The sequence below is a fragment of the Eschrichtius robustus genome, chromosome 10 (genome assembly GCF_028021215.1).
Source record: "Eschrichtius robustus isolate mEscRob2 chromosome 10, mEscRob2.pri, whole genome shotgun sequence".
In the NCBI taxonomy this organism is placed as follows: Eukaryota; Metazoa; Chordata; class Mammalia; order Artiodactyla; family Eschrichtiidae; genus Eschrichtius; species Eschrichtius robustus.
This window is the reverse complement of record NC_090833.1, coordinates 53748764-53767735: the sequence shown is the minus strand read 5'-3', so window position 1 is coordinate 53767735 and position 18972 is coordinate 53748764. Positions and strand designations below refer to the sequence as shown.

Here is an 18972-nt window from a genome sequence, read left to right as displayed (position 1 = left end):
TATTCTCCCATAATAAATGAGCTAGTCTCCAAAAGACATTGATGGCAGTGGCTGCGTGGTATTCAGTATGGTAAAGGAGACCAAGTTCCGAGTTATGTATTTTTGTCCTAGTTCACTCACTGTTTTCCTTAGCTAACTTGGCCTAACACTTGACCTTTTGACCTTGGCTTCCCCATCAGTATTATTAAAAGTAATCTCTAAAGCCCTTTCAAGTGTTGACCTTCTGTAATGTGAGAAACTCTCTGGTGTCCATTTCTTCTTTCTAACATATTCTCTTCCTACTGTATGTCTCTTTCCCTATGGTCACTACATATAATCGAGATAATAATATAAAGTCCAGTATTCTCTTTGTGCTTAACGAGTGTCTGTGTGTGCTAAGCAATTTGCATAAATTATTTTATGAAAACCTTACAAAGTGTGAATAATGAACGTTTTCAGTTTATTTGGAGGGTTAGTGCAGAGGTTCTCGGTGATTTTATACTCCTTTCCCAGGGGACATTTGGTGATGTCTGAAGACATTTTTGAGTTGTCACAGCTGGCAGAGGTGGTGCTACCCGCACCTAGGGAGAAGGGCCAGGGACTTGCTAAGCATCTTTCAATGTGCAGGACAGCCCTCACACACATCAAAGTGTTATCCAGCCCAAAATGTCAGTAGGGCCAAGATTGAGACCTGGCTTAGCAGGAGACAGTATTACGATCCGCACTTACGAAGAGAAAACTGAAGCACGATGAGGGAAAGCAACGTGGCAAGGACACACCTCTAATAAGTGACAGAGCAGGGGTTTGACCCCAGATCTGTCTAACCCTGAAATCCACACTCACAACTCCTTGCACACACACTGACTTTCCACTGTTCACCCCAGAGAGTGGACATGTTCCAACAGCACATTTTTTTTCAATTAAGGGTTAGAAGGTAACTGGCCAGTTTTAACAGTTGCATCTCTGATGAGAATTGCAGCTCCTTACCCGTTTTACTTACTTTAAAGTACTATTGTTGTGGCTCCCTAGTCATACCCAATGAAGACAAAACAGAGAATAAACTACAACTCCTACCCACCAGGTTACCCGGTCTATATGCATAAGTAAAGCTTTAAGTTTGTCTGTAATTTCCTGCATGTTTCAAAATTTAGGGATTTAGAAATAGGCATTTTTTAAAAAAAACTCATGCAAAAATAAATAAACTTGGGCAAAGTATACCTAATGTCAAGAACTCCATTAGCATTCCCATTTATAAATCAGCCCAGGATGATCTTGGAGGCCTTGTGTTCATGTGATAAAATTGAACTACAGGAGATGAAAGCAAAGTAGCTTGGATTTCCTCCTCAATGCCTCCCAGAAAGAATATTTGTATTTTTTTTCTGGATTTTTCTCAAATGGTTAGGTGCTTTTGTATGATGAGACTTTAAGCAAAGTTAATTCACATGCATCTGTTGAGCTGCCCTCTAAGCGGAATATTTACACAATATCTGGGCATCCTTTTTCCCCAGATATTTGAAATGGTTATGAAATTTTATATTTGGCTATGTTTCTTTAACTAGACAAGTAGAAATGAATACTGATTTTATCAGCTTTCTACCCTGTGCAGTCCTGGGGGAAGGATGATTGATTTTTTTCCTAATTATTTTTATTTTCCATCAAAATAAGGCATAGCTTACAGCATCACATGACAATAAAAAGGCTTACAATGAAAAATAGTCACCCTCTGCCACACCTCTTCCTATCCAGAGACTGCTCCCCGAAGGCTTTTCCTTTCAACTCTGTTCTCTGTTGCTTCTATTATTTACCTACATATTTCTATGTAAAATTATCATATTGCTATTCTTGTCACTCTCTGGTTGAGAAGTTAGCTTTCCTACATAGCAGCTCCTTCCCTTCTTGAGGCATCCCCCCATCCTCTAAATGTATTTATACAGGTCCTCAATCCCTTATCCAAACCCTTGGGGCCAGATATGTTTCAGAATTCAAAATCTGGAGGACTTTGGAAAGGTCATAGGGTCATATACCATGTGTTACTTAACACCTCCAGTGGGATCTGAGGCAGCCCTCCATAACGAAACACATAGTATTTCTGCAACAAAACATGAACATGGATACCAAGTAGGATAAATAAAGACTATAAACTCATGTCAGTTCAGGTCAGGTTTTGCCATCAAATGATGTTGCAAACTTACAAAAATCTGTTGCTTTGCAGAGCTTTTTGGATTTCAGGATTTTTTTTTTAATATAAGGAAATATAGACCTAGATTATTACTTGTTTAAATCAATAATCGATGTTTACATTATTATGACAATGTAAATACTGTTCAGTGCTGAGTCAGGTGGTGTAATAGGTGCATATGACTATATATTTTTTTCATGAAATCTTTTGTTTTTCCTGGAGTTGATTGCCTTGTTTTTTCATTAGTGTAGTTTTCTATATACTCATGACTAATTTTTTCCATGCTTTAACAGGTCTGACAGATTGCCTATAAATATTTATTTTGTGGAATTCTCCTGTAATGCTCTGTCCTCCTCTACCACACATGAACTGGTAGCTCTCTAGTCCTGTCGTATGGCTACCGCACTTTGACTTTCCGTCATATTCTTTTGTCTTCCCCTTTCTTGGTTTATACCATTCATTTCAGCAAAGAATATTTTCTAATAGCTTCTGGAGAAAGGGTGGTTGAGAAGTTACTGTGTATTGAGTCCTCGTATTATCATTTTGTTAGGTAGAGAATTTTAACTTGAAAACAATTTTTACTCAGTATTTTTAAGGCATCTTTTTTTGGCGTCTGGTACCCAATGTTGCTATTGAGAAGTCGAATGACATTCTGACTCTTAAAGTTTTAAAATGACATAGTTTTTCCCTCTGGATGCTTTTAGTATTTTTTTTCACTTCTAGTTGTCTTAGTGTGAAACTTTTTAAATTCTTGTGCTGGACATTTAGTGGGTATGTTAAATCAGAAGACTCATTTTCTTCGACTCTTGGAATTTTTCTTATATTTTACCTTTGATGATTTCCTCGCCTCCATTTTATCGAATATCTTTTCAATTCCTGTTAGGCTTGGGCTCAGATCATCCTCCTCTGAAACTTCCCAAGTTTACACAAATAAGGATACATATGACTTTTCCAAAGTTGTTTAATAACCTTGTATCTTGAAATTGAAAAACCATCAAGCAATCATTATTGTTTTAACAACAGTGCTTGAGATTTATATGGAGAAATATGAATGATGTTACAGTCGTGGTTCTTCTCTGACCACCTCTGAAAATACCGTAATTAAAATGATCTGTTCTATTTTAACAGACATCAAGGGGAGCATAGTTAACGTATGAGAGCATTGACTATTGGAAGAGATTTCACCCCTGGGTTTTTTCTTTCTGCTTATTATCTCTGTGGTTATGGCTGAATCATTAAAATTTCCCTGTTCCTTAGTTTTCTCATTTATAAAATGGATATAGTAATAGAACCTACTTTATATTATTATGAGGATTAAATGAATTAATACATGGAAAGCCCATAAAAAGGTTCAAGGCAGAGTTAACATAAACAAGAAATTTTAGGTATTATTATTAGAATGATGATGGTGATGATGATGAAAGATCTGTAGTTTTTTAGACGACGAGAATAATGATTCTGATCGCCACATCTGCCTGCCCAGAAAGGCCCAGCTTCAGGTCTGCCAGCCTAGGTGTTTGTTTGCCTGCTAAGTTATCTGCCCTTTCCCCCAGTGACTGCAAATGTCAGGAACAAAACACAAGTGCTGCGGGCTTCCCAGCGTGGAGGATGGTGAGCCTGCCTGCACATAAGCATAGATTCTAACAGCACTTAGAAAGATAAATGGTCAATATGATTATACATCAACAAAGTCTAAGAATGAAAATAATCATGTGATAGGATGAGGGAACGTTGATTGTTTTCAGCTAGTAGCTGAAGTGGGAAGCAGCTGCATAGCACAGGGAGATCAGCTCGGTACTTTGTGACCACCTAGAGGGGTGGGTTAGGGAGAGTGGGAGGGAGGCGCAGGAGGGAGGGGATATGGGGATATATGTATACGTATAGCTGATTCACTTTGTTATACAGCAGAAACTAACACACCATGGTAAAGCAGTTATACTCCAGGGACTTCCCTGGTGGCACAGTGGTTGGGAATCTGCCAGCCAATGCAGGGGACACAGGTTTGAGCCCTGGTCCGGGAAGATTCCACATGCTGCGGAGCAGCTGGGCCCACGCGCCGCAACTACTGAGCTTGCGCTCTAGAGTCCATGAGCCACAACTATTGAGCCCATGTGCCACAACTACTGAAGCCCGCACACCTAGAGCCCATGCTCCGCAACAAGAGAAGCCACCACAATGAGAAGCCTGTGCACTGCAACAAAAAGTAGCCCCTGCTCGCCGCAACTAGAGAAAACCCGCGCGCAGCAACGAAGACCCAATGCAGCCAAAAATAAAATAAATTTAAAAAAAAAATCGGGGCTTCCCTGGTGGTGCAGCGGTTGAGAGTCCGCCTGCCAATGCAGGGGACACGGGTTCGAGCCTTGGTCTGGGAAGATCCCACATGCCCGGAGCAACTGGGCCCGTGAGCCACAGCTGCTGAGCCTGTGCGTCTGGAGCCCGTGCTCCGCAACAAGAGAGGCCGCGATAGTGAGAGGCCCGCGCTCCGCGATGAAGAGTGGCCCCCGCTCGGCGCAACTAGAGAGGGCCCTCGCACAGAAACGAGGACCCAACACAGCCAAAAATAAATAAATAAATTTAAAAAAAAATCATACTCCAATAAAGATGTTAAAAAAAATAACAAACAGTAGCTGAGAAAGCCAATATGCCAGGTTAAATGCCTCACCTAGGACTCTAAACTTTTATTATAACGTAGCTTTGTGACTTGCTTTGACATTCTTTTTTATATTCCCTCCAATCTTCTGCCTAATTTTCTTATCATTGCTTTGAGGCAAGTTTACGTTTTAGCCTGCTGTGTAATAACTGAGATGGAATGAAAGAATAGAACAGGTCAAGTGGCAGGTCTTCAAGTAAGAAGGCGGTAGGAGTCAACTTTGAGTCTGTTGTCTTCTGCTCAATAGGAATGATGTTCCCGACGTTCGGCGACATCCACCTGGCCCCCTTTTCTGATGAACAGCTGTACATGGAACACCACTCCAGAGCCAACTTTTGGTAACGTTCTCTTCTCTCTTCCCCTCCTTTCAGAGTAAACCAGAGTTCTTAAACTGTTGACATTGTGGGTCATATACTGGGGTCAGGGGCTGTCCTGTGCAGTGTAGGCTGTTTAGCAGCTTTCCTGGCATGCACTTCCTGGATGCCAGTAGCACCTTCCCCCTAGTTGTGGCAACCAAAAATGTCTCCAGACATTACCGAAAACATCCCCTTGGAAGGCAAAATCACCCCCTGTTGAGAACTACTGAAATAGACAAATAAGGGAGCCGGTTAGGCAAAATCAAACATCCAAAAAACTGCCCTAATGCTAAAATAATAGTGTCCTCCCCCTGCCTGCTGTCCCTCCCTTTCCACTTCCTCCATCCATTCTTTTGGCCCAAGGCTATGGCTTCTGCTAGAACATGCCTTTGTCAGAGAGCAGATCAATCAGTATACCTGGATGTAAATGAGTTGATCAGAAAATTTTTGGCGCTTTCCTACTAATTAGCTGTTGACTTTTGGGCAGTTCACTTCATCGTCTGAGACTTGGTTTCTTCCATTGGTAAAATGAGAACACAAAACTCCTGCCAGTTTGAAACCACCATTCCTTCTGCCTTTCTTTCCTGAGACTGGTTTTTATAAGGAGAAGGAGGGGAGGAGGATGACAGTATTGGACCTGTGGGGGGGAGAAACAGAAGAGGTACCATCCAAGTGGGAACGTGAGGTGTGTAGGAGGGAGCGCAGCATGCACCACAGGTGGGTGAGGATGCGTACTAAAATGTAAACTTTGAGCTCTGGCTGAGGATGCGGAACCATGCAACAGAGATATCCAAAGTTGATTTCCAGGGCTTTCTCTTTGTAATGCCATCCCTTGGTGAAGGGGCAGGAAATAGGAAGTGCTTTGGTTTCCCGCATTACGAAGTTCTATGAGGAGTGAGGGCAAAGGGTTATGATTTTTCTTTCTCCCCAGTTTTTTCCTGCAAAATAGGCTTTCCCACCACAGTTTCATAACCTTTAATGGCTTCGATTCAATCTGTAATTTTGAAACTACAAACCACAGAATTTCCAGTGGGGGTGAATGGCCTCTTAGTGTGTATGTGTGTGGCGACAGAGGGGGCAATGATGTCATGTAAGGTCATGCTGACCCTAAATGTTTCTATTTTAAATGGAGAGGTTGGAGAGATAGGAATTTCAGGTGACAGAGTATGCCAGACTTATAGGGGAGGTTGGTCGTCCAGGCAGTTTTTTTGTGATCTCTCAGCAGTACCATCTACTGCACTGGTGGTTTTGGCAGAATGTCTTGAGAGAAATCAAAGGGGTGGGGGGGGGGGGGAGGCGGAGTTGGAGACTGTTGAGTAGAGACACCCCTTTTGAGGAATTTCACTGCAAAGGGAGTTAGAGAGATGGGTGGTGGCTGACCAGGGAAGTGAGGTATAAAAAAGGTAGTTTTTTTGATGGAATGAATAGAACATGTTTGTATGTTTGATGGGGAGCCCAGCCCGTCCACTGTGATTATTAATACTCTCTAGGTAGTAAGAACTCCCTTGATGAGCTCGCCCATTCCCACAGTTCAAATACCATCTCTATGCTAATGATTTCCGAGTGTATCTCTCCAGACTTGTCCTGTGAACTCCATACTTTTCCATAGCCAACTGCCTCCTGGACGTCTGCCCTTGGAGAGACGCACCATGTCCACAGCTCAACTCCTGATCTCCCCCACTGCCACCCCACACCTGCTCTACACAGTCTTTCCACCTCAGTTGCTGACAACTTTATCCTCCTAATGATTCAGGCTCCAAATCTTGAAGGCATTCTTTCTTTGTTCCCCATACCCAAACCATTAAGAAATTATGTTGGTTTTACTTCCAAAGTACATTTGACCCCTGAACAACACAGATTTGAACTGTGTGGACTTTTTTCAATAAATATATACTCTAGCTCTACATGTGAATCTGTGCATGTGGAACCATGGATACAGAGGGCTGACTGTAAAGTTAATGAGGATTTTTGACTGCGTGGAGGGTAGGTGCACCAACAAACCCCCCCCCCTTTTGTTCAAGGATCAACTGTATATCCAGAATCTGACCAGTTCTCCCTGTATTTACTGTTTCCCCTTGATCACAACACTGTCATCTCTCACCTCAGTTATTACGGTAGCTTCTTAACCTGTCTATTCCAACATCCCCAGAGCCCTCCAGTAGGTTCTACCCAGTCTGGCTCCTCATTTTCTACTGCTGCGTTCACTCCAGCCTCCCAGACTTCCTTGCCCATCCTCAGGCATACCTGACACACTCCCACCTTAGGGCCTTGCATTTGCTCATCCTCCTCTGGAATACCTTTCCCTCCAGATTCACATGGCTAATTCCTTCAACTCCATAAAGGCTTTGTTAAATGCCTTCTCAATAGGACCTACCCTGACCACCATATTTAAAGTGGCAGCCATACCACTCCCAATCCCACGTTTTCTGCTCTGTATTTTTCCTCCAACACTTATCACCTCCTAAGAGACTTACTTATTATTGTTTATTGTCCGTATCCCTCCTCGTAGAATGTGAGCACTGCAAGAGCTGGAATATTGTCCCCGTTCACTATCCTGCCATGTGGTAGGCCCTCAGTAAATATTTCTGATAAAAACTCCTGTGATCTCAAGCATGTATGGAAATAATTACCATCAAGATTTTAGTTGATATCTTTCTCATTTTTCTTTTTCTTTATAAAATTAGACTCATACCATAAATACCATTTTATAGCACTTTTTAAAAACTTTATTAATACCTTGTTGACATGTTCTCAGGTCTTTTAGATATTATTTTGCTGCAGAGTATTTCTTTTGTGGCTCTCTTGTAATTTATTGACTCAAGATCCACTGTTGGGTATTAAATTATTTTAATTATAATTTAACCCTATACATTCTATTAAGAAACAATACTAAGGTATTGTTCCTATATTCCACAAGAATGTAGAATTTTATAGACTTCTATAAATTCTGTAGGAAACGATGCTAAAGTGAACATCCTGTTATAGAAATCTTGTACATTCTGATTATTACCTTACAATAAATTGCTAGAAGCAGAATCACTGGACCAAAAGGTGTGAAGAAGGAACTTTAAAAAAATTATTCTTATATGTTGCCAAATTGCCCTGTAGAAAAGCTTTACCAATTAACACTTCCACCAGTGGTATATGAGAATGTCTGCTGAGTCTTGCCCGTACGGGATATGTTCTGTTAAATGCCAGTTTGATTTGCAAAAAAAAAATGGTGGCCGATTTATTTTTAATCTGTATTTCTTTGATAGCTGGTGCATTTGAATGGTTTTATTTTTAGTCAACAGATACACACACAAAATTTTTTAATATATAGTTATCAAAATTCATAGCCTTCACTCTGTTTCTACTTCCTGTCCCTTTATAAGGGGGTTTCAGCATTAGACTACTACCATGAAGGCCCTATGTTGTATTGATCCAAGGAACAGGTGGTGAAAGCTTGCACGATTTCTGATTTCCGTTAGAAGAGGTAAAGAAGTGGATGCTGGCTGAAGGGAGGGAGGGGGATGCAAAAAGTGAGTCTGGGTGTATTCTGAGGGAGTGGGCTGAGAGACTGAGGAATAACTAACAGGCTAAATAAATAAGATCCCCAGATACAACCCATCGTCAGTCCTCACCTGACTTAACTATCAACAATGCCGCTTGACGCCTTTGACTCTTCACTTCACTTCTGAGCCTAAGCCTGATTTTCTTCCTCCCTTATTGACCCTAAATCTCCTTTGCTGATTCTTCCTCATGACTCAAATCTTTGATGTTGGATTGACTCCTGGTTAGTTCTTAGATGTCTTCCTATTTCTGTCTGTGCTCACTTTCTTAGTGATCTCATTTAAATACCGTCTTTATGTTGACAACTCCCATAGTTAGAACTCCAGGCCAGACTTCTCCCCAGAACCATAGACTTTGGATGTCCAAGTGGCTGGTGACAGCTCACCTTGGATGTCTATTGGGCATCTTAAATTTAATACATCCAAAGGCAAGCTGCTGATTTTCACCACCACCCCCTGCCCACCCCTGCAAAACGAACATAAAACAAGCAAAACGAAAAACCCTGCTTCTACTACAGTCTTGAAATAGCCTCCTAACTCATTTCCTCTTTTCAAACAACAACCAACATGATCTTGATAACACATGATTAGATCATGTTCTTCTTCCACCCAGAACCCTCCAGTGGCTTCCGATCATCTGCATAGGAAAGTCCAAAGTTCTCCCGATAGATGGTAAGACTCCGCCTGATCAAGTTCCACCCTGCTGTCCCTCGGACATCATCTCCTGCTACTTGCTCTCTTGTCCTCTCCACTCTGGCCTCATTGGTTGGGCTCCTTGCTTCCCCTCAAACATACTCGGCTTGCTGGCACCTCACTGCCCTTCCCTCTGCCTGAAACGCAGGTGTCACTGTGGCTCGCTCTCACCTCCTTCAGGTCTTAGCTCACCTGTCATCATCTCAGGGAGACCGTCTGTCAATTAAAACTTGTAATCTCTTCCCTCCTGGAAGCCCTTATCCCACTTCTCACTTCATTTTTCTCTATGGCACTTATTATCATCTGCCATATATATGCTTTTACTTATCTGTTTTATTTCTTGGCCATCTCCCCCCATGAGACTACAAGTTCTGTAAGAGTGGCTGTTCTGTTTACTGCTGTGTCCCCATCGTCTGACCTAGATGATCATAATTGCTCAATACATTTTTGTTAACTAGAAGACAAATGCATTATTTATAAGATTTCTTTATATATTAAGGATATTAAGACTTTGTTGTAGTTTCTTCAGAATTTTCTCTTCGCCTTGTAATATTCTTTGTGGTGGTTTTTACCACAAAAGGACTTAAAAACTTTTATGTACGTAAATCTACCAATATTTTATTTTACAGTTTATTTCTTTTCCTTTATTTGAAAAAAGGCTTCCCCACCCTGAGTCTGGTATTAGCTTCCTTCTACTTCTTTCATATTTTACTTTTTTTTTTTACACTTAACAGTCTTTCAAATATACATTTAACTCTAAAATTCATTTTAGTTTAAGTATGCACTAAGCATATAACTTTACCCTTTTTAAATAACCAGTCATGGGGTTCACTCTTGGTAGACAAGCTTACTACATTCTGATGTTAGTAGCAGTCACCTACAGAATTAATAATTTCCTTTTCTTACTTGATTAAGATTCCTCGGCCCTTATTAATTAAGATTCTGAAAAGTGTCTCCTGAGAGTAAGGCTCAGTCATGAAGAATCATCATTCTCAGCTGTAAAACTTCTTTAGGTGATGGGTACTAGTGACGGTACTGAAAATATATAATCGGTTCAGGGGGTTAAAACCAAGGCCTTTAAATACAATTTTTAATGGATTCTCATATCAAGAAAAATATATACATAGGATCAATTAAGAGGAGTAACCAAATCTTCTCAAGAAGTTTGAGATGATACTAGTTTACCTCATTACATTTATTACAGTTATAGAACACACAAGCATAGGCAAGTAGGCAGTAGTTAAAAACTAGATAAATCAGACTCTAGAACCAGATTCAACTGTGTTTAATTCTTGGTTCTGTCAATTACTAACTGTAAAACCTTAGCCAAGTTAATCTAATTTCTTTTAGACCCAAGTTTCTTATTTATAAATTAAAGCTAACAGTGTTACCTACCTGGGGATGGGGAGTTTCAGGGATGGGACCTCTCCTTGTACAACTGTCATAGCCCTTTCTTCAGAGGCCAGTGTGAGGGTTCTACCAGGTGCTGAATATGTCTGTCCCAGTTGCACATTCAGGGACTGGGAAAATAACTACATGGTGGGTATGAACTCATTGGACACCCTGCGCAATAGACTTGGTCAGACCTTCCTTTGCTACCTCCGTAAACCCTTACTAACCAGAGATATCCTAAGATTTCTCATATCAGTATCACTTCTTATCTCACATTCCTCAAAAAATCTAGATATTCTCCCTTCTGCTACATAGTTGCTTTGCCACAGAGAAGAATTGGGGAATGTTTACCATATGTTCCTGCGGTGGCATTGCAGAGTCCTCCCTCAAGGGACTGGGTTTCCACTTCAGTCATGGGCCAGTGGTCACTGGATCCATAAACCAGATCTCTAAGTTAGATCTGGAAATTGGGTGAGGCACCTAATCTTCCCACTGTGACAGCTAACATCCTGCTGATAAGCTAGCAAGATTTCTGTTGTTGTTGTTATAGAAATTGAGCACTGTCTAGTGACTGTGCATGTATTTCACCTCTCTGGTAACACTAGGATCTTTTAGCAACCACTTACAGATCCCTCTGGATCAAGGTACCTTGACTGTCACTCTAGTCTTGCTGTCCAACACAGTAATTATGTCATTCTAGCCTATGATGGTTAATTACTGCTTTCTTGCTTCTGATATTCTGAAATTCCATCCAGATTATGCTCATTCGGAGCAGAATTTAATGGCAGCATCACCCGTCACTGTCTTTGATGTACTGAGGACAGCATGCCTCCAATCTTTCACTAGTTTGTTCCCCATTACCTTTATGAATGGAGAGTTTCCTGGACTTTGCCTGAGACTAGTCAGGTGGAACATTCTTACGTCTTCCACAGTAAATCCATCTAGCATTTCGACCTCTCTGAGCCTTTGGACCCCTTCCTCAATACTATACTGCAGAAATTCTGGAATCTCCATCTCATTAACTGCAGGCCATCATGATGACCAAGCTTCAAAGTGACATCCCAGCAGACTACTAGGAGTGGCATCTCCTAGAACATTGAATCCTGGGAGTGCCGTTGTTGATGAATTGCACTCTATGCTGACATATTCTACCCCCACTAGTCCAACACCCTTAAAATCTACTCCAATACCCATTTCCCTGGTTCTTAGCAGAAAATATTAACCAGCTTCTCTAATGTTTTAGTTACGTAAGTTATCTCCTCCTGGAGTAGGAATTGTACTTACTGCTTGGGCCGTGCTGGAGTTACCAGCCTGTCAGCAATGAGGGACTGTTAGCCTGGAGGCAGTGGGCAACAGTGAGGCAGATCTTGAGGGGAATAAGATTATCTTGCAAGGCCCAGGCTTCAAGAGGAGTTGTTGTGCAGCCTTCAGGCAAAGGGAAGCTGTTCTCCTCTGACAGGACAGATGAGAATTAGGCTTCTGCTGGTTTGAAGGATTCGGAGGAGTTGGGAAGGTCTTTTCAGGATTCTCTGCCTTGTCCACTCTACTATCTTAATTCCAGGTCTCAGGGCCCTCGTCTCTTCCTGTCAGGGCCCCAACTGTGATATGTAAGATCTGTCAAGGTTGCATACCCAATATCAAATTCTATACCTGATTTTCTGTACAGAAGGCCTTGGAGCACCAAGGAAATAGGAATTCCCTGAAATTCTGCTAAGGAAGCCCTCCGGATTTCACAGTGTGTCTTAAGTTGGGAGTTGACTGCTCTGAGATAATAGTCTTCTTTTTGCAAAGCTTCCAATGGTATTAACGGAGCCTTGTCTACTCCTCAATCCATATAATTATCATCACCCCAAAACTTCAAGCACACAGTTACCATATAGCCCAGTGCTTCACCTTCCACATTTACTGCATCCTAATTAGCCACTAGTGAGACTGTTAGTAATTGTGATGAAACTACATGCTAAGGGTTTTCCCTCCCCAATTACCAGTAATTCTACATTCAAGGGCCACACCCATATTGATTGTCTTAGCTTGGCTTCCCCAGGAATCAGGGTCTTAGGCAAAGCTCATAAGCTACTTTATTAACGAATGCCATCCCAGTAAAACAAGAATGAGGAGAAAACAGAGGGAGGCAGGAAAGGAGGGAGAAACGATGCAAAAGTGCATTACTGAGCTGACCACCACGTGGTATCAAATACCAAGAGATTGCTTGATCCCTCAGGACCATCTTTAGAGGTCAAATGAGCTATATCTCAGGACAGTTTATACAGATGGAGAGAAGTGTATTTATCCATTGGCTCTTAACTCCTCATTGGGCAACTGTTTACCCCTTAACATTAAGTAGTCTGCGCTTCGGGGTTGTGCATGCATGGACACCAAATGGGGGTCAGGGCACCTCATGCCCCACAGTCTGCAGGGATGCTCAGGGCAGGAGGGGAGAGCGCACGGTGCAGGTCTGAGGTGAGGCGCTGCTGGGTTGTGCTCACGTGGAGTCAGATGAGTCCATACCTTGACACAGCGGGGGCAGAATACCTGGCTGAGGACTCCAGAGGCAGATAAGACAGAGGATCTGAGGTGACCCTTAAAAGGTGATATACCACTTAAGGAACCAAAAGACATTTCCCAGTTTCCTTTTCAGAGTATTGTGAGTGGATTGTACGCACCCATCACGCTTGACAACGGCAGAGCGAGTTGAGTGATAGCAGGGATGCCAGTGGTGGATGGTCTGTAGTCACCTGTTCTTTACAGAAATCAGAAGTCTGTGCTTACAAAGGACAAGGGAAGATGAATGTAAGCAGAATTCTGCCACGGGCAGTGAGAGCTCCCTTCTTGCACCTTTCCACTCTGACTCTACTAAATGCCTTCTTGACCACGGTGTTGCTGAGAAAGATTATTTTGAAGGGAATCCATTCCGTTGAATGAACAAGCTGCTACATTCTACTGCAAAGGCACTGCGTGGTTTGTTCTTAGGCTAGTTCTGCCCCCAAACTGAAATTTCTGCTAAAGGTTCTTTTGGTATAGCTAGAAGTTTAGGCCTTCTGGTCTTTCCCAAAAATATATTTGGCCCTGATAGTCACTGGTTCTTAGAAATACCATACGGACCAAATAAGAACATTTCAAATTACCATGAGATACAACCAAGTTTTTGTCGGAAGTCAAGTGTATGCACAAAGTATCACAGAGAACTTTTGCAGGAATACTACCAACACAATTGTGTTTGGACTTTCATATGCCACTGTCCTTACTTCATTTACATTCAGTGATTCCTGGAACTATAACCTTCGTTCAGCTACCCAGTATTTCTTCTTGATATTTCCTCTGCTTCTCTTTTATGTCTGCAGCTCTTGAACTCACCTGGCTTTTGCTCATGAAATAAGCCTCAATTTCTGTATTCATCTTTTTTGTAACCTATGTCAAACTCATAGCTCTTTCATAGTATTCTGCCACTGGACCCATACACATCCAGATCTGTGTAGTCAGGGATACACTATTTCAGTTTCTGGATCCTCTGGCATCAGAGCTCTCCATTTTCAGACAGAGTTCAACTTCAGCAGACATCACTTCTTCATCCCTGGGCTTGGTTCTGTACAGTCTAAGCTAAAGCACTTTAGTTCTGTACTCACAGAATTAGGACTCCCCTGAATTAGACAAAACTATTCATCAGAATTATATTCATAGCACACATAATGGCACACTCTTACTGTTTTCTTTTTAGTTAAGACACTTAACGGTTTTAAGTGACGAAATAATTTAAAAATGGCTTAAAAAAAAGAATATTTTTGACTAATGTATCTGAAAAGCCTGAGTAGATTCAGCTTCTCAGGCACAAATGGATTCCAGGGCACAGACACTCATTGGGTCCAGGTCTCTCTCTATCCCTTAGCTCAGCTCCATTCTTGGATAGGGCTCTTCCCTCATGACAGCAGTGTGGTTTCCAGCAAATCCAGATTTATAGACTCACAGCTCCATGTCCACTTCTCTGTTGCAACAGCTTGAACAAAAGTCTGACTTGACTTTCCTTGGGTCACATGCTTAACCCTGAGTCCATCATTAAGGCCAGAGAGATAAGACACTCTGATTGGCTACAACTCAGCTACATGCCAGACTTTATTGCTGAGGGCAGAGTCAAACCATCCAAACCCCAAGAACTGAGAGTGAGGAAGAAGTGCCTCTCAGAAGAAAATCCGGTGCCGTAATCAGAAGAAGAGCAACTATTTGCTGGGTAGAATGAACAAAAGATGTCCACCATAGTTGTCTTGACTGATCCACTCTTTCTTCGGATCCATTTCCGTAGGTCCAGTTCTTAACACAAACAAGTAATGTCTAGATTTATGTTGGTTCACCGAGGGGTGCTCCATGGGTTCCTTTACAGAATCCCAGGCTTTCCCTTTCTTCTTAATGAAAGAGGCAGTCTGAAGCTCGGTTCCTTTTAAGGCCTGTGCACCCATTTCCCTTTCTCCTTTATACTAAAAAAAACCCCTATTTTTACAAATACAAAAAGCATATAAATATAGCACATGTAAAATATAAGCCACTTTGCTGGGGTTTAAGCCAGCAAAACCAGAGACGTAATGAGCTGAGCATCTTTATAGATACCACTTTACAGAATGGTATGTCTGCATGCTGTTGATGCAGAAAATCGTCAAAAACAGCCAAGCTTCAAGTCCTGCTATATAAAAGGAATGTATAAGAAATAAAGTTGCAATTTGTTTCTGGACACGCATCCTTCTCCTACCAGGCATTCCCAGCAGGCCATTCCAGCCACCCTCTTACGCTGCATCCTCAGCGTCGTGTGCGGCTTAGGTGACATTTTTGGATCCTTGTTTTTGTCTCCTAGTTCTTAGGGTTATATATGTCTCTCCTCAGGTTGGCATATCACTGGTTGTTAATTCTGGTAGAACATATTCCATTAAGATACCCAAAAGTTGCTTAATTGTCAAACAGCAGAATAGGATTTTCCTTCCTCCCTTACTTTTCTTCCTTCTCTCTCTCTTTTTTTGGCCTTTTTAAAGGAAGGAAGTATTTAGTGGGGATGAGTGAATTTTTTTGTTAGAATAGAATGAAGAAGCAAAGATTTTTTTAAAAAAAATTTTATTGGAGTATAGTTGATTTACAATGTTGTGTTAGTTTCTGAGAGATTTTTATTATAGTCAAACATCTGAGTTATGCTACGAGAGCGCGTGTGTTCATATTAGCAAGACAAAGGAGTGTGTGTGTTAGAGAAACCCCCCACTGTTAACTTCTGCAAGAGAACCTCGGGCAGTACCACCATCCTTCTAAGACAGATCCAGGACACTGTGGGAGGAGATATGTGAAGGAGGAGGAAGGACAAAAGACCAAGTTGAGCTAGAGGAGAGACAAAAACAAAAGAGACCCAAGAGGGAGGATTCCCCTGGATGCTTCTCCAAGCTCGGCTCTGCATGGAGACCATGGAGAGGCTGATGGAATGGTAAATGGGTGGCCTCTTTTGCTGTACTCTGGGTGTGTTTAGGTGTAGCTAATGTAAGATTGTTTTCCTTCTGGACTGTATTTGCAGGACTTTTCAGATGTTGCATGTCTTACGGTGGAAAAGGAAGAGAGGAAGAGGGAGGTACACTTGAAATTTGAAGTCAAGAGAAAAAAATGCATGTAGACTCCTTCTTATGCGCTCATAAAGAGGCCATAAGCTAACTTGGAAAATAAAACCCACATATGATGAAAACAATGGAAATTATCCCCAGCTTCCAAGTCAACAGATTCGTTTCCTGATCCATCCCCCAGCAGTGTATCTTAGGAAACCCAGAAAGGTGCCACCTCCCATCTGCTTTCATTATTTTATGATGCATTTCAGAAGGAGATTTGAGATTTCTAAGAACTGGAAATATGGTCCAGCCAGAAAGGTTTTAAAACCCAGGCAGTGGGCTCTTTGCCTACAGCTCTCCGTCTGCCCCAGGAATGGTGCCCGTTTGCACCACACTGATAATAGGCAGTGAACACACAAAGAGAATGGCACATCCTGGGCCCCTCTCAGAGCTGAGGTTGAATGCAAAGACTAGTACACAGAGAATAGAGAGCAGTTTCCAGCCTCCGCCACTGCCAGGTGGAGGGCTGTCTTTGCCTTTGGGATTTTCTCTTTCACCTACTTGGCCAGGATTCTAGAACAGCTAACTTAGTAGTCTTCAACCCTGATCGTGCATTAGAATCACCTGTTGAGCTTTGGAAACAAACAAGTGCTAGGGCTGCACCCCCAGACCAAATAAATCACAACTCGGGGGATGCAGTCCAGGCATCGGCACTTTTTAAAAGCTTTCCAGGAGATTCTCAAGGACAGTCAAGGTTGAGTCCTTCTGGGCTTTCTGGGAAGTTCTCTGTCTCTGTCTGACCCTCCACTCCTCTCCCCTTCCCTGTCTTCACCCCCTTCTTCCCTCCCACCCCTCTCCTCTCTTCCCCTTCCCTCTCTCTCCCCCCTTCCCTCCAATAAAAAAATTTGTGATAATGACTTACTTCCCCAAGAAAACCTCCACTCTCTTTCTAAATACTGAGAAGATCGTCTAAACTTACAGTGTTCTATTTCCAAACATCTTCTACTATTATAGGAGTCTTGTTTTCAAAATGTGTATTTATAAAGTGATATACAGCAGTTTGGCTTTACCTGTGGACAGCCTGGCTCTGGCCCTTGATGGAAGGAGAAGATTAGGAAACAAGAGATGAAGCCAAAGAAACTTTGGCGAATGATTTTCTGTTTCCCCATTGTCCTTATTGGCACCAGTGCCCACACACAGGGCCATTCAGGACACCAAGTTCTCCATTCATTCATTAAATACATAGATAGATAATGTAGATATTTTTAGTACTAACAGTATTCAAGGCCCCATGCTAAGTGCTAAATATACACTGAAAGAAAAAGAATAACTTCCGCTTTTAAGTGCCTAAAACTTGAATATTTAATTATAATACCAGGTTTTACATTTTCGAATGGAAATATTTGAGCTGAGTCATAAAGATTGAGTAGGAATTAATAGAGCAATAGAAGGAAAGGAGCATTCTAGGCAGGAGGGAAAATAGGCAAAGGCTCAGAGGTGAGAAATGGTATAAGCCCTTCAGGATCTGTAAGAGGCTCCGGGGGATGGTGTTTTGCTTGCAGGTTGGCGACTGGCTGTTGACTTAACAATATTAGGCCTCCCTGCCTCTCGTGAGGGCATCTGAGGCATTGCCTCCTGATTAAGAGCCTTACTTTGACTGAAAATCTAACTGCACGCCCCCCATTTTTATGATTATTCTGTGTTTTTTTTTTCTCTCTTTTCCCTGCAGGTCAGCAGGTGTAGGGGTGGGGGAGGATAGACACTGATGAATTGAATTTCCATTTGATTCACAGGCTATATACAGCATGTGCACACACACCCTTAGTAGGGAAACCTCTTTTCAATCTAGGGATAAAGGCCTTCAGCCTCTAGTGATAAGGGCCCCAAGCCTTTCTGGAGTTGGGCCTGGGAATTTGAATTTTTAACAAGCTCTCCAAGTAATCCCATGGCACAGTCATACTGGGAAGCGCTGCCCTAGTGCCCTGTGCTGATCTGAGAAGGGAAGTTCAGAGAATAATAGCCAACACTTACATAGTAGTAACAAAATGCCCAGCACTGCTTCAAGTGCTTTACTTATAGTAACTCATTTAACCCTTACTGAAACCCTACAAAGTAAGCTTATAATTATTCCCATTTTAGAGATAAGGAAACGGAAGCACAGAGTTCAGGTGACTTGCCCAATGCACACAGTCAGTCAGTGGCAGAGTGTGAGCAAAGCCACTCTTAATCCACACCCTAGATCTGCTCTGTAAAGAGCCAAGACCATTAGCCAAGCTGGCAGGGAGTTCTTGCTGTGCTCCAGGCACCAGTCATGTGCTGGTAGATGCTTCACATCTGGCTCAGTGAGGGGAGGAAGCACTTGTAGAACTTGTCCATTTCTGTGGTCCAGATGTCCCTGACCACAGAATTGGGAAGAAATGTGCCCAGTGATGAGTCAGCTCCAGTTCACCACCAGACACAGCTGTCACTGACTTGTGACTCTAACTGGTGTTGGCCACCATGGCAAATGCCAGCAAGGTGCAGGCCAGTGGCTATGGAAGAACAGAAAAGGGAAATCTATTTCCTAAAACAGTGGGAGTATCAAGAGGCTTTGGAGATCTCAAAACCCAGG

At 42.2% G+C, this 18972-nt stretch overlaps 1 protein-coding gene across 1 annotated transcript in view; it reads left to right on the top strand.

Moving 5' to 3' along the window:
* The window catches only part of LOC137770945 (histone-arginine methyltransferase CARM1-like), a 257766-nt gene that overhangs the window by 218129 nt on the left and 20665 nt on the right, over nt 1-18972 (top strand). The window contains exon 7 of the mRNA XM_068553985.1: nt 5056-5146. Within this exon, the coding sequence (XP_068410086.1) occupies nt 5056-5146 (91 nt within the window). The remainder of the gene's footprint in view (nt 1-5055; nt 5147-18972) is intronic.